General features: G+C 39.3%; 1 protein-coding gene across 1 annotated transcript in view; it reads right to left on the bottom strand.

The window, feature by feature from the left end:
• The window catches only part of MDN1 (midasin AAA ATPase 1), a 93407-nt gene that overhangs the window by 28470 nt on the left and 51841 nt on the right, over positions 1–13096 (bottom strand). The window contains exons 53-67 of the mRNA XM_066179555.1: positions 12445–12578; positions 11693–11853; positions 11221–11341; positions 9870–10080; positions 9497–9728; positions 8559–8685; positions 7498–7668; positions 7130–7344; positions 6649–7030; positions 6357–6466; positions 4562–5258; positions 3173–3334; positions 2204–2477; positions 992–1227; positions 228–323 (exon numbers count right to left, since the gene is read on the bottom strand). Of these exons, the coding sequence (XP_066035652.1) occupies positions 228–323; positions 992–1227; positions 2204–2477; positions 3173–3334; positions 4562–5258; positions 6357–6466; positions 6649–7030; positions 7130–7344; positions 7498–7668; positions 8559–8685; positions 9497–9728; positions 9870–10080; positions 11221–11341; positions 11693–11853; positions 12445–12578 (3329 nt within the window). The remainder of the gene's footprint in view (positions 1–227; positions 324–991; positions 1228–2203; positions 2478–3172; positions 3335–4561; positions 5259–6356; positions 6467–6648; positions 7031–7129; positions 7345–7497; positions 7669–8558; positions 8686–9496; positions 9729–9869; positions 10081–11220; positions 11342–11692; positions 11854–12444; positions 12579–13096) is intronic.

The raw sequence follows: 13096 nt of genomic DNA, 5'->3' as shown, positions 1-13096 counted from the left end.
AAGAAAAGTTCCCCTTTACACAAAGCCAGAAATTAGTCACTGCCTGGCAAAACTCATTGCATTACTCTGGATCACTGGGTTCTTGCTCTTTAAACTTTCAGCATGAAGCAAGTTCTCTTCCCCAAATCCTGAGAAGCAGACAGCTTTCAAGTACTGTGTTTGTAACATGGTAGCAAATATAGGTAAGGAAACATAGAAGAGAAAAATAACCTGAGCCGCCTTCTTACCTGTGCCTTTGCAAGAAGAATTTCCAAGCCATTCAGAAACTTTGAGAGAGGACTAGAAAGTGGAAAACTCCGGATTCTGTCCATCACAACTAACAGCTGTAGAATAAAAACAAAACATTCAGCCCTTAGTAACTGCACTTTACCAGAAGAAGCCGTGAAATTGAGTTAATTTCTATGAGCATAACCAATCCCCACAAGAGATAAGAATTTTTTTCTTTTTTTTTTACATTTTAAAACTGCTTTCTCAATTGCATATAAGCTCACTAGGAGTTCAGTAAGGCAAATACGCTTCGGGAAGGGAGCACAAATGACCTAATGCAGAGTTTCTATGGAATCTGAGTTTCTACATTACCCCGAGAAAGGTAACCTAGATGCCATAGATGCTGTAAGAGGGACTAAAAATCATTATTCTAAAGCATTATGAAAGAAAGAACTTTAGAAAAAAACAGGAGTAGAAACAGCAAGACCTCAGGGATCTTTGAGCTATGGCAGACTGAAGATTGCTTAAAACTCTAAGTTCAGACTTGGCAGAATCCTACTTAACATTTCATAACTAAAATAGAATAGCTATAATACACACAATAATACCTCTTATGAATAAACAGGTATGACTTCAAAACATCTGCATAAGTAATCCAGACAACATCTAGGCAAGCATATCAACGTGTTTGCAGGTGTCTATGCAAATCTATACACATATTCACACAGAAATGCAATTCTAAAATGCTCCCATTTCCCCCAAATATTTGTTGAGATGTTTTTACCTGCACAAGTACAGGGTGCTCTGGCCATTCCTGCAGTAGCCTGTTTATTTCTTTTGCAAAATTGTCAAGTACAGGTTGGCACTGTCGGACTTGCTGAATATTGGGATGCTGATAGAAGTCATATGGGCCATCTTGCTGCAGCACAAGATCTGAAGTTACCTCCTCAAAAAAGGTATTGTGAAGGAGAGTGCTCAGCAGAAGCTGGCTGCCAAAAAGACTGTCATTCATTTCAGCACCTAGGAAGCAAGTAGGGAAGACATCACACACGCTATTAGTTCTTTTTTCAGTTGAACAGATAAAGTTTGGGGGTTTTTTCCCCCTGTATCCCAAACCTTAGCATCTCATCTTTTACAAGGATATAAGACTATACCACTGGAACAGTGAGATGGAGTATGGATCACAAGACATAGTTAAGAGTTTATACTCTCTATTGTATCAGATTTTTCTATGGAAGTACAACAAGCATCGTAAAGGCAGTCTGTATTCCTGTCAGAAGAACACAGTTCCTCTGTATAATATAAATTTACATCAAGGAGATACTACTATAAAGAAAGGCTCTGTGGAAAAGTAATCCAACACAAAAAAAACCGCTCCCACATACGTTATGGCTCAGGTGCAAACACAAGAATGAGGTGCTTTAGAGACACCAGCCCTTATCTGATTCATCTTAATGGCACACATGCACTTATTAGATCAGAACCGAAATATATAGCTGTGCTTTAACAAGTGGTGATTCTGAGTTCTCACACATTGTTAAAACAATTGACACATCAAGTTTGCCAAAATTCAAGGTGGAAAAATGAACCACGATAACTTTTTTCTTTTTACTTTATATACATAAGCTAAATTTAACCCAATTCTTTAATGAACTTCATTGCAAAATTTACTTCTGGGAAATTTCTTCAAGTGCTTTATCTTCCACAGGACTATGCAGATCCATGAGACCAAAAATTCACTCAGTATTCAATACATTTCTAAACTGTGCTGGTCTTCTATATTACCAAATGGAATTTAAAAAATGCATAGAGGAATAAAAATCAAAGCATTCCACAAGGCAATTCTGAACATGGGGCAAATTCTATGGAAACAGAATTTTCAGTTTTGTGCCTTTTCCCCGTAACAAGTGTGTTTCATGACCTGTAATGCAATTATTTTCAAACAAATCATTACAAATCTAAACCTGCATATCTGAAATACTGCTAGCGGTCTTACCAATTAAAGGATAAAATTGTGACACCAGGCATGCACCAGTCTGATAGCAGGAAATAAATGTACTGAAATAATGCTTGGCTTCATGAGAAGGCAGACTCTGTCGATACCACAGGGATCGAGCAAAGTTTAAGCACAACTGCTGATGAACCTTCATTACTGTTCGCATAGAGCTCTTGGACAAAAGGGCTCTTTCAGCTTCCAGATGGTCTTCCACTGGATCTTCAGTTTCCATTTTTTCTTCTAGGCTTGGCTGAGCTGTGATATCTTCAAAGTCCTGCAGATTACATGATAACCAAAAGTAAATTTTAATTTCTTCCTTTAATGCCTCCTTTCCCTATCTCCTCTTTTGCTTTTTTTGGCATTGCAACGACATGCTAACGATTTGCAGCTGGTACCATATATAGACAGACTGCCAGTCTGAAACTGAACACACGTGTGCAGAACGTCTCAGGGCACAACTACAGTAGGCAAGAGTGCAGTACAGTGATCCCTGAGCTGCTGTCAACTAAACCCCTTTGCAGAAAAAGCAGTAGCAGCTGTGTCTGTTGATGAACCACCTCAACACTGTGTGGTGGCTTGAGGACCTGAACTGCTCTGTCCCAGCTGCTTTATTTAATCAAGGAGATCAGCCTTCTCCACAGGTAGCAGAACTTCAGATAACCTTACTTGCTAAATAAATACAATTTCAGCTTTTTACAAGTAACTATATTATCATTAACTTATATAATTTGGGATTATTCACCCAAACCACAATACAAATCAAGCCTGGAAACTAATCCCAAAAACTTTTTTCAACCAGAAGGTAAAATAAACCACAAGCACATAACTTAATACCTATCAAAATCTACCCCCATTTGGCTTTTGGTTGAAGGAAAAGCTGCTTCATTCCTCATGTCATTTATAGCATTTACTTTCAGGAGCAATTTCAGATGTAATTTTTGTGTTTCTTAACAGAGTTACTGCTATTACCTTTTCATGAAAAGGAAATCTCCTCCTAAATTCTTCTTCTTCCTCTTCTTCCTCGCTCTGTCCTTTTCCATGAGTTTTACTTCTGTATCTGTACAGGCTGTGTTCCATGGCCTCCTGCTCTTGGGCACGGCGTTCCTGTTCATCCCATTCATTTACAATTGCCTAAGGAAACACAAAGCCAGAGGCTTCTACACAAGTTAACCTTTAAAAACATCTCCTTTTCCATCAGTGGAGCAGCATCTATTTTGCTTGGCTCTTCCCTCCTCTATGGTCTACAACACTAGAAATCAAAGCATCTAACATTTGTGAACTGCCCTCTTAAAAAGCTAATGTGGAAAACGCAAAGACAATATGCAACAGAGTACTTGACCAAGTTCTAGTCTCCTTTCTTAAGAATTTTATAAAGAAACTCTCTACCAAGTTTGCATTGGAATGTTTTTTTTTGTGTGTGTGTGTCAACTTTTGGGTTTTGTTGTTTGGGCATTTTCTTACATAAATAAAATCTTTGCTAATTGTTACAGGCTATTTTTTCATGCCTTGATAAATTCAATCAAGTTAATCCAGTATATTACATTATCTTTTACAATTAATTCAGAAAAAATTAGAAGGTTTCAAAGAACATCATACTGATAATTTATCAAGATAAGAGCCTGTAAAGACCATCTAATCCAACCCCTCTGCCATGGGCAGGGACATCTTCCACTAGAGCAGGTTTCTCAAAGCCCCATCCAATCACTCTCAAACACTTTCAGGGTTGCAGCATCCACAACTTCTCTGGACAACCTGTTACTATGTCTCACCACACACGTTTTTAAACAATTATTTTCATACCCAATCTATATTTACCCTCTTTCAGTTTAGAACTGTTACGCCTTGTTCTCCAAGCCTTGGTAAAAAGTCTTCCTTCCTTCCTTCCTTCCTTCCTTCCTTCCTTCCTTCCTTCCTTCCTTCCTTCCTTCCTTCCTTCCTTCCTTCCTTCCTTCCTTCCTTCCTTCCTTCCTTCCTTCCTTCCTTCCTTCCTTCCTTCCTTCCTTCCTTCCTTCCTTCCTTCCTTCCTTCCTTCCTTCCTTCCTTCCTTCCTTCCTTCCTTCCTTCCTTCCTTCCTCCCTCCCTCCCTCCCTCCCTCCCTCCCTCCCTCCCTCCCTCCCTCCCTCCCTCCCTCCATCCATCCATCCTATAAACCCCTGTTATATACTGAAAAGCCACAACAAGATCTTCTCAGACACATCACTTCTTCCAGCTGAACTCTGTTAGCCTTTCTTCACAAGAGGGGTGTTCCAGCCCCCTGATCATTTCTGTGGCCCTCCTCTAGAGCTGTTTCAACAGATCCCTGTCTTCATGAGGACAAGTTCAGTGCAAAACTCCCAGTTATGGGCATCCAGAGCTTACCTGACAGAGATGTCTGAAGAGCTGCAGGGATTTCTGGTCCATTTCTCCTTGGGATAGAACATGGCATTGAAGATGCAACAAAGCATTCACCAGGAGTTGTTCCAGAGTTGGGGAAGGCTGCTCAGCTCCCTCAGATCCTCCTTCAGAGTGCTTCAGAGAGAACTTTTTAAGTCCATTCAGCACCCCAACTGAATTCACCGAGCATAAAACTTCTGCCCGAGCAAAGTAAGTGGGAAAGGCACAGCCCACAGAAGGAAATGCCAACAAAGAAGTGATGAGGTTGGTGAGATCAGCTGGGCACACAGAGCTCTGCAGCACTGCACACGCTTCAGAAGCCACTAACCGCATGCCATGTTGCAGCTGCAGGATGGCAGCTTGGAGGGGAATGATGGCATCAGGGAACACAGCATACTCCTCTGCCAGGTGTTTTCTAAACTGATGGTGTGATTGTTGCCAGGAGGCCTCTTCACTTAACAGGTTCTGTACAGCCTGCAGTGATTTAGGTCTCTCTCCACGGAGGAACTGCAGAAGGCGGGCTAGAAGGTCTTGGACTGAGGAAATCCGTGCTATGCTGTTAATGTACTGCTGAGCCTCCTGGTACAAGCCATCATACAGTGGAGCTGGAGGCCTGAAGGCCTTCCTTCTAGAAAGACTGCTTATTTGCTCCTTCAGCCTTTGCATTCTTTCATGCAACATCCTGTTAAGAAGTAACATTGACCAGTTTGGACATGGTAATATGTTTCATACAAACTCGTTTAAATAGATCTAAGGTAGCAGTTAGATAGAGGGAAAGATTAATCAGAAAATACTCTGCTCTTTGTGTGAAACAGCAAATAAGAAAAAACAAGGGACAGCCTTATAGCCCACAGGTGTATATTTCTTTTCTACCTGCCACTTCAACAAACTTGAAGTACTTTTTTCTTGCTACCTGACAGCTCTGTGAGCATTAAGAAAAAAAATATTACCACAAGCAATTGGTAAAACTCAGCCATTCAGAACCTGCTTTCAGTGATTATCATTCTCTTTAAGCAGTAGCATGGAACTACCAGATCCTCTATGTGTAAAATAATGAAATCGGAAATTCCTATTAAAAGTGGAAAATAATAAATAATAGACAGTTTTTATCTCCAGGTACACAGAACACACCTGGAAGGCTGCAGAAAGGAAAAAGCTCTCTTTGCTTAAAATTTCCTCCTCAACAAGTTCCTCTGATAAAAAAGAACTACAAAAAGCCCCAAAGTAATGGTGGCTACAGATTCTGAACGTCAACAGTGTACTCTATGTGGTAAGAAACTTAATTCATCCACATCAAGATGGGCAAAGGCTATTGCTAAAATACACATATGTAAATTTCACCCCAGTAGTATCAGCTGAAGAACTTTGCAAAATAGCACTGGCACATATAATGGCCTTGAGAAAATACAATGATAGATAATCCATCTCATTTCAACTGACTGATAATACTGTCACATTTTAAGAAAAGTACTGTAATTCAAATGTATGGCATTGTTTTTACTTCTGGGCACAGTTTCAACTTTATCAATATATGATGGCCACTGCTTTAATTGCTCAATTTACAGCAGTACAAAGTGTACAGACAATTCCTTACTACAAGCAAAAAGCACAGCTTCTTCTCTACCACCTCAGTATGTAAATCAATACTTTAAAATCAGCAACTCTAGTTTCTACAGAAGGAGAGAAAAATTACAAAGATTCAGGAAAAAGCTTAAGAGCCTGAGCACACAAAGATGACGTGTCCACTATAAAAGAGATGGGTGCAGTGCCCGGGTGTTACCTGACATGGGTATGAATATAGTTGCTGACTGTTTCATCTTCAATACTTTTTCCTGTATGCAGCTGGGATGAAAAATCATATGTTTTCCATTCACATTCCAGCTGGTATAACTAAAAAGGAAAGAAGAAACCATTCACAGCAGTTCTGATTTTAATAACTAAGGAGGTACATCAGGGTCTTGGACATTAAAACAAGTTCGAACTGTATGATTTCAAAATCATAACCAAACCAAACTCCTCTGCATTGATTTTACACATAACAAAGGTAAAAGCCAACTTGGCTTCATACTCACCTCTTCTTTTGAGTACTTGAGCTTGTATTCTCTTTTAACAGCTGGATCAAACCTGGTCTGTGGAAGCCACATCTGGATCTGCACCAAGCCAATGCTCACCCAGAGGCTTCCTCGCCAAGCTGTCTCTGGTAACTCCTGGAACCCTTCCCCATAGAACTGATGCAAGCAAGTGAGCAGAAGAAACAGGAATTCTTTAGGAAGTAATTCCTGATCAGTGATGCTTTCAAGTATCTTGAGAAGGTACTCATATGCAACAGGATCCTTGAGGCAGAGCTTCTCACAGCACCCCAAAAATTCTTCTTGAAGATCCACTGGAATCAGATCTACCAGGGCAGAGAGCTGTCTGCTTAGCATTATCCCTTGCAGTCTAGCATCCGTGTGTCTGGAGAAAAAGAAATGAGAAAATGTTTACACACAACAGGCAACCTTCTGTAACATGCTTGATTTCAATAACATATATGTGGAAGAGAGGTCTTAATACCTAAAATCAGCTATTGAAGAGACAGCCAGGTTGGCCCACAGTGCTGTGCTGACTTTGTGAAGCTGCTGTGCTCTCTCCATCCATTCTCCCAGTGTTACATGGGATGATGACAAGACAGGAAGCCCACTCACATCCCACTGGCTTGTCTTGCCACTGCTAGTTAGAATTTCAAAGAAGCACTTTGAGAAAACAGCTCGGGTCAAAATGCCTGGGCCCTAAATTAAGAGATTAAGAGTTAGATTGTTCAGATGCAATTTGCACTGTAGGTTCTAGCAACTATGCTAGAACTTACAATATTGTTTTAGAAAACTTGAACTAGTCAACAAGAGCATTCAGTCTAGAATTTGATTAGGTCAGAAGAGACAAACCTTCATAGAACGGTTCACATGGGATTTAGAGAAGCTGTTTTCCTCTGGTGCAGGCAGTGGCCTCCAAGTCAACCAGTAGTCTGGGTCCATGGTGAAAGTACTGCTCCAAAAGGATGTTAACACAGCATTAACTAGCTGAGATGACAGAAGAGACATTTCTTCAGGGAATATCTAAGGAGAAACAAAAACCTAGAGGTGAGAGTAATGTACAGGGAGCAAAAGAGAATTAAATGCACACATGATCAAAGAAAGTATGAATCTGTGTTTCAGTAGGGATAGTAGAAGATACTCTCCAAGATTCTTTCAAATTCATTAAGCATTTGCTTGCATCTCCTCAATGAAGAGTACACTTTCTAAAGTCAGCACTGTCTCCTGTCTGTGAAATACACAGCACGTTTACAGAGCAGGTTGTTAGAATACAGCCTGTAGATCATGACTGAGCAACCTTTTGTTACAGTACGTGAGGGTGCAGAGGCATGAAATGGGCAAAGCCATCCCATACTCCGCTCTGAAGCATTTAAGGTGAACTTGTGTTTTACTGTGCTTTGTGGGAACACAACCATTCTGTATCATAAAGGTTAAGCAGACTAATTAAATGCTCTACAAAAAAATGCATCAAGCAGCTTTATCAGTCTGTTTGATTTGCAACAGAACTAAAAAATTTTAGAGGCACGGGGAGAAAGGAAAACATTTTTCAGCATAAAATTAGTTTGAATACATAGCTACAACAGGCTGGCACCTGCCATCCAAACACTTTCCCATTAGGTCACAAATGGATGTATGGAACAATACTACCAAACAATATCATACAGAACTCTGTTACTTACGACTTTGTTGTATTTTCTCTTCCAACATTGTGTTTTAATTACATTTTCTCAAGGCTCGCAGTTAATAACCTTTCTTGTTAAAAGAAGGAACAGCTTTTTGACAGGCAGAGGTAGAAAAACTGCATGTCAAAAATCTCAGTGATATATATATTTTGAAGAACTTTTGAAAATTTTAGCAAGATTTATCAAACTAAAGATCTGATTTACTTAAATTAAAATAAAAGTCTTTCTTACTTCATTAAGGTGTAACAAGTGCCACAGTCCAGAGAGCTGGTGAGAGGCAGCTGGTGTCAACTTCAGCGAAAAAGCTATGAACTGAGCTAGATCTGAACAGATGCTTAATTCTTCACTGCAGTTTTTCCTGTAGCAGGTAAAAAAATACAACCTAAGCAGTGCTTAAGCAGGTCACATGAAATAAATCACTTGGATAGTGAAACAAATTAAGAATGGCAAGCAAAGTCACTGAAAGGTTAAAATGACAACATTTCAAATGTTGGGGAGGAGCAAGCACTCAATACTCCAAACAATCCTTCAAAGTCAACAAAATCTAAACACAAGAAAAAGGGGGAAAAGTGTAATCTCCTGTAGCTATAAGCTCCATGTTGAGCAAAATACACAAAACATTTGGGGACAAACCGTTTTCTAGATTTATAGCTTTTGTGAAAAGTCACAACTTAGCTGAATTCAAAAGTGAACCAGTGATTCCAAGAGTCTTGTTACACAAAACATTACTTTCACTGAAATCCATAAATGAATAGCTTTCTTTTAAGGAATGGTAAACCTGACTAAAAATAAATACACATGGCCCCTTAAAACAACATTAACACTTCTTAAATTAATAATGTTAATTTAAACTATGATTCTATGTGTGCATAGTTTACACAGGAGGAAGCATGCATGCTAGTCTACTTCCTTCGTCTCCAGGTCTAATTCAGTTTTTCTGCAGTAGCCCCCAGCAATGTGGTATAAACATCCTCTGTTGATTCCTAATACACACAGATTTGTGTGCTGCAGAGATATAAATATGCACATACAGGCAGGTGTATATAAATTACAAATACATACACACAGATTTACATGCAGATGTAAAGCACCAAAGTTGGAGCTTCTAGCTAGGGATTTGGAATATCACGAAAGTAATACAGGAGTTCTTTGTCCAAAATTCTTCTTACCTTCTTGCACAAGCCTTGGCCACGTAATCTGCTGTTAATTTGTACTGCCACAGCACCCCTATGCATTCCATTGCAGGCCACAGCTGAACCTGACTGCAGAGCTGGTTTAGCAGGGCAGGGTCTAACTGGTTGGAGATGGTGGCTTCAGGCAGCCTTCCTTCTGAATAACTGTATGTGACTCCTTCTGCTTTCAGCTGTGAATGTACAGCTTTCAAAAATATCTGTAGCTGACCTGTTTGACAGAATGTAAGAGGCACAAAAATGCATGTAATATGTTTCTTGTCAGTGAACATTTAACATCCTTTCCATCTGTGTATGAAAGAACAGAGATGGCAGAAATCATCCTGCTGGGCTCTTCACAAGTGTTACCTACCCAGATGAACATCTTCTAAATGATTGGCTCTTATTATCAGGCCATCAGCTTGCAGCAATGCTTTCTTCATCTTCACTCCTGTGGCAGCAATTTTCACACAGCACATTTTTTCCTGCCATCTACTTTCTCCACAGGCCAATCTTAGCTCCGAGATGTTCAGTGGTTTGTTGAGAGCTTTTAACTGAGAAAAACATTCCATGCCCAGTTTATCCTGGAAATATGAAAATTACAATTTGTTTCAGCAGTGCTAAGAAAACCACAAACAAGATTTGTGGCTGCAGACAAAACTGAGATTTCAAATTCACATGCACACAACTAAAGTACAAGTATATATAATCAGCCTGCAGCAACAGCTTAAAAAAAATCTTTTAGTAGCCTGACTCAATACAGCAGGAAGACAGAAATTGAAACAGGTGGCTACAATTCCTCCTTGTCAAGTTAGGGGTTTTTCCCTTCATGAAGAAACTACGTAGCACATGCAGACAGACAGTACTTCAACTTGGCAACTTATCTAAATCAAGGGCAATTCATACACAAAATAAAATAAAAAAAATACCAGGAGCTACTGTCACTAACAAGAAATAGCAGTTTACACCTGCAATTTAAATACATTTGGATGCTTAGATGCATTAGATACATTTGGATGCCTAAATACATTTGGATCTCTCCAAATTCTTAGTAAGCACTGAATATTCTTCAGAGTCTCACAAAGTAACTATGTGTAATTTTTGATAGCTGGGTATCCTTGAGAGATAAGGTCATAAAAGCTTAGGTCTAAGTACTGGTCACCAACACTACTGCACATGACTACTTGTGCACTCCTTTTAAACAGGGATTTGTATTCTTTAGAAAGTTTACTGAAATATTTTTTTTATTGAATTACAACAAATTCTGAAATATTTTAAGAGCATACTCCAATACTGTTAAAGTTAAGAGGCCTTATTTTGGGAAGTTATATGGCAGCCCCACCCTATGCTGTATAAAAGGAAGTGCACAGGCTGTTCTAAATACACATATGTTCACTGAATAAGCAAGTGGCATATTGATATTTGCAAGTCTCCAAAACAGAGCAAGGAGTACTATTTTTATGCTCAAGCACACTTTTGTATTAAGCAAATATTTTCAGTACATAGCATAATCAATAGTAGAAATGCTGTATTTGGGTAACTGATACATTTCTCAAAAGATAGATAGATACATTAACATGAGTTGAAGTCTTCTTTTTAATCAATCTAACAAACACAAAAGAATTGTGGTTTTGCTGTCCTGGAAAGCAAGTGCTGTAAATACATTAAAGCCTATCTGGACATTGTTGGAAATACAAACCCTTTTGCAAACAGAGTATTGATACCTTAAAAGGAAGGGGTCTTCCTAGAGACTTCTGTAGGATCTTCATATTGGCTGAAATACCAGCAGGATTGACCAAGCAGTTCTGAATCTGCTGTGAAACAGATTGAATTTCTCTGGAAATCCTTGTTGAGGAAAAAATAAAAAAAAAAGGAGAGACAAATGGGAGAAAAAAGCCCACAGTTAACAGAAGTTAGAGAAACAAGGCAAAAGGATGCATAAGAAAGTCTTTCTCTCATCCTTTCACTAAAGGGGTAAAAATTTTAGATGATCATTTGAGCAAGCAGAAGCACAATGCTAAGAAACACAAATTTTAAAAACAAACAGGTACTCCATATGTTATTTGCATCATTAATGGAACACAACTTGGGACACTAACCTAAATAATGCTAAGTAGCTATAATGCTAAAGAAAAGAGTAATTTATACAGCCATTTAACAGAAACAAATCAAAAGCCACCAAACAAAGCCACTCACTTGTTCTGGTCTGATCCAATAAGCATCTGAGGAATTCTGTCAATTAGGCGTTTCATAACCCAGTGCCAGTGCAGAGCCAGGAGTGACAACCCTGAGGAATCCACTGTGACAGTGTCAGAGACTGCCCAGAACCTGTCCCGCCACAGCCAGCAGCACAAAACCTGGGAACAAGCCAAGGACTTACGGTGTTACCCCTGCTGAGGTTACACAATACTTCCTACTCCAAGTAGGAGAAAAAGCAAAACCACCATCACTTGTATTAACTTCAAAGTCCCACAATGTTTTATACTTAGTGCTACACAACCAGGACTCAACTACAGGTTCTCTAAAAATACCACTCCAGCAGGTGAAACTGCAGCAGCCAAAACCAACCAATTCCTGCACCAAGTCTACAATGTCAAGATTTCAGCAAAATTATACTCGTGGTCTAAAAGGGAGAGGGAGAAGTGAACTACCTGTGGCTTGCATGTCAGCTGTCCAGGTTCAGACACTCTTATCAGAGATAGAAAGGGATACTCTGTTTATCATCAGTGGAAACAGGCACTCCTACAGCACAGTTCATGACATCCTAAGCAGGTATTAGAGGGCACAAATACAGCCACTGAAACAAACATGATCATTTGCCTACTGTTAGGCATGTTCTGAATACAAACAGAAGCACTGCAGTTTATTTCATGGCCCCTGAAACTAAAAGTAGTGTTCTCCACACAATCTCTTAACTTCCATAAATGTACTATGGAAAGCCTACTCACATCATGCATGTCATCGTCACTTAAGGCCACCTGAGTAGACTTCACCCAGTGAAGTGCAAATGCATCCCAAAGTTCAAAGAAAGCAGCAAGGTTGACCACGATTCCATGAGGAAGACAGTTGTAACTTCCTGGATCTGAAGTTTGGGAAAAAGAAAGGCAAAGACTGAATATTCCAGCCACATCACATGACACAATATGGGTCAACTTCTCATCACTAGAACCTCTCTACGATTGAGAAAAACACCACAACCTGAAAAGATCCAAGAAATGAAGCAATAAAAGTAGTCCTTCGCTACTTTCACAATTCTCTATTACCTCTATGCATTTTATACATATATTAAAAAATCCATAATGAGGGATTCCTTGATCAATTGCTTCTATGCAGCACACTGACCTCATCGCTAAATTTTACCCTTTTAGAAGTAAAACTTCCTACTTACATAAAACAAAAACACATCTGAAGAATTTGATTATTCTTATTAGCTGAAGCCAGAACGCTATTCCAGTTTCTCTCCACTGTTAACCTAAAGTTTGGCTAATTAAGAGAAAAATCATATTCACTGACTACCTCATAGAGGCAGGACATAAATAGTGTAGCCTAAGTTATCTCTAATTTAAGAATAATGTGTTAGATACCATACTAATCCTCATT

The sequence above is a fragment of the Chamaea fasciata genome, unplaced genomic scaffold, assembly GCF_029207755.1.
Source record: "Chamaea fasciata isolate MVZ Bird 193981 ecotype frontalis unplaced genomic scaffold, bChaFas1.0.hap1 SCAF_3, whole genome shotgun sequence".
Taxonomy (NCBI): domain Eukaryota; kingdom Metazoa; phylum Chordata; class Aves; order Passeriformes; family Sylviidae; genus Chamaea; species Chamaea fasciata.
The sequence above is the reverse complement of the archived record's forward strand: the minus strand, read 5'-3'. Positions and strand labels throughout refer to the sequence as shown.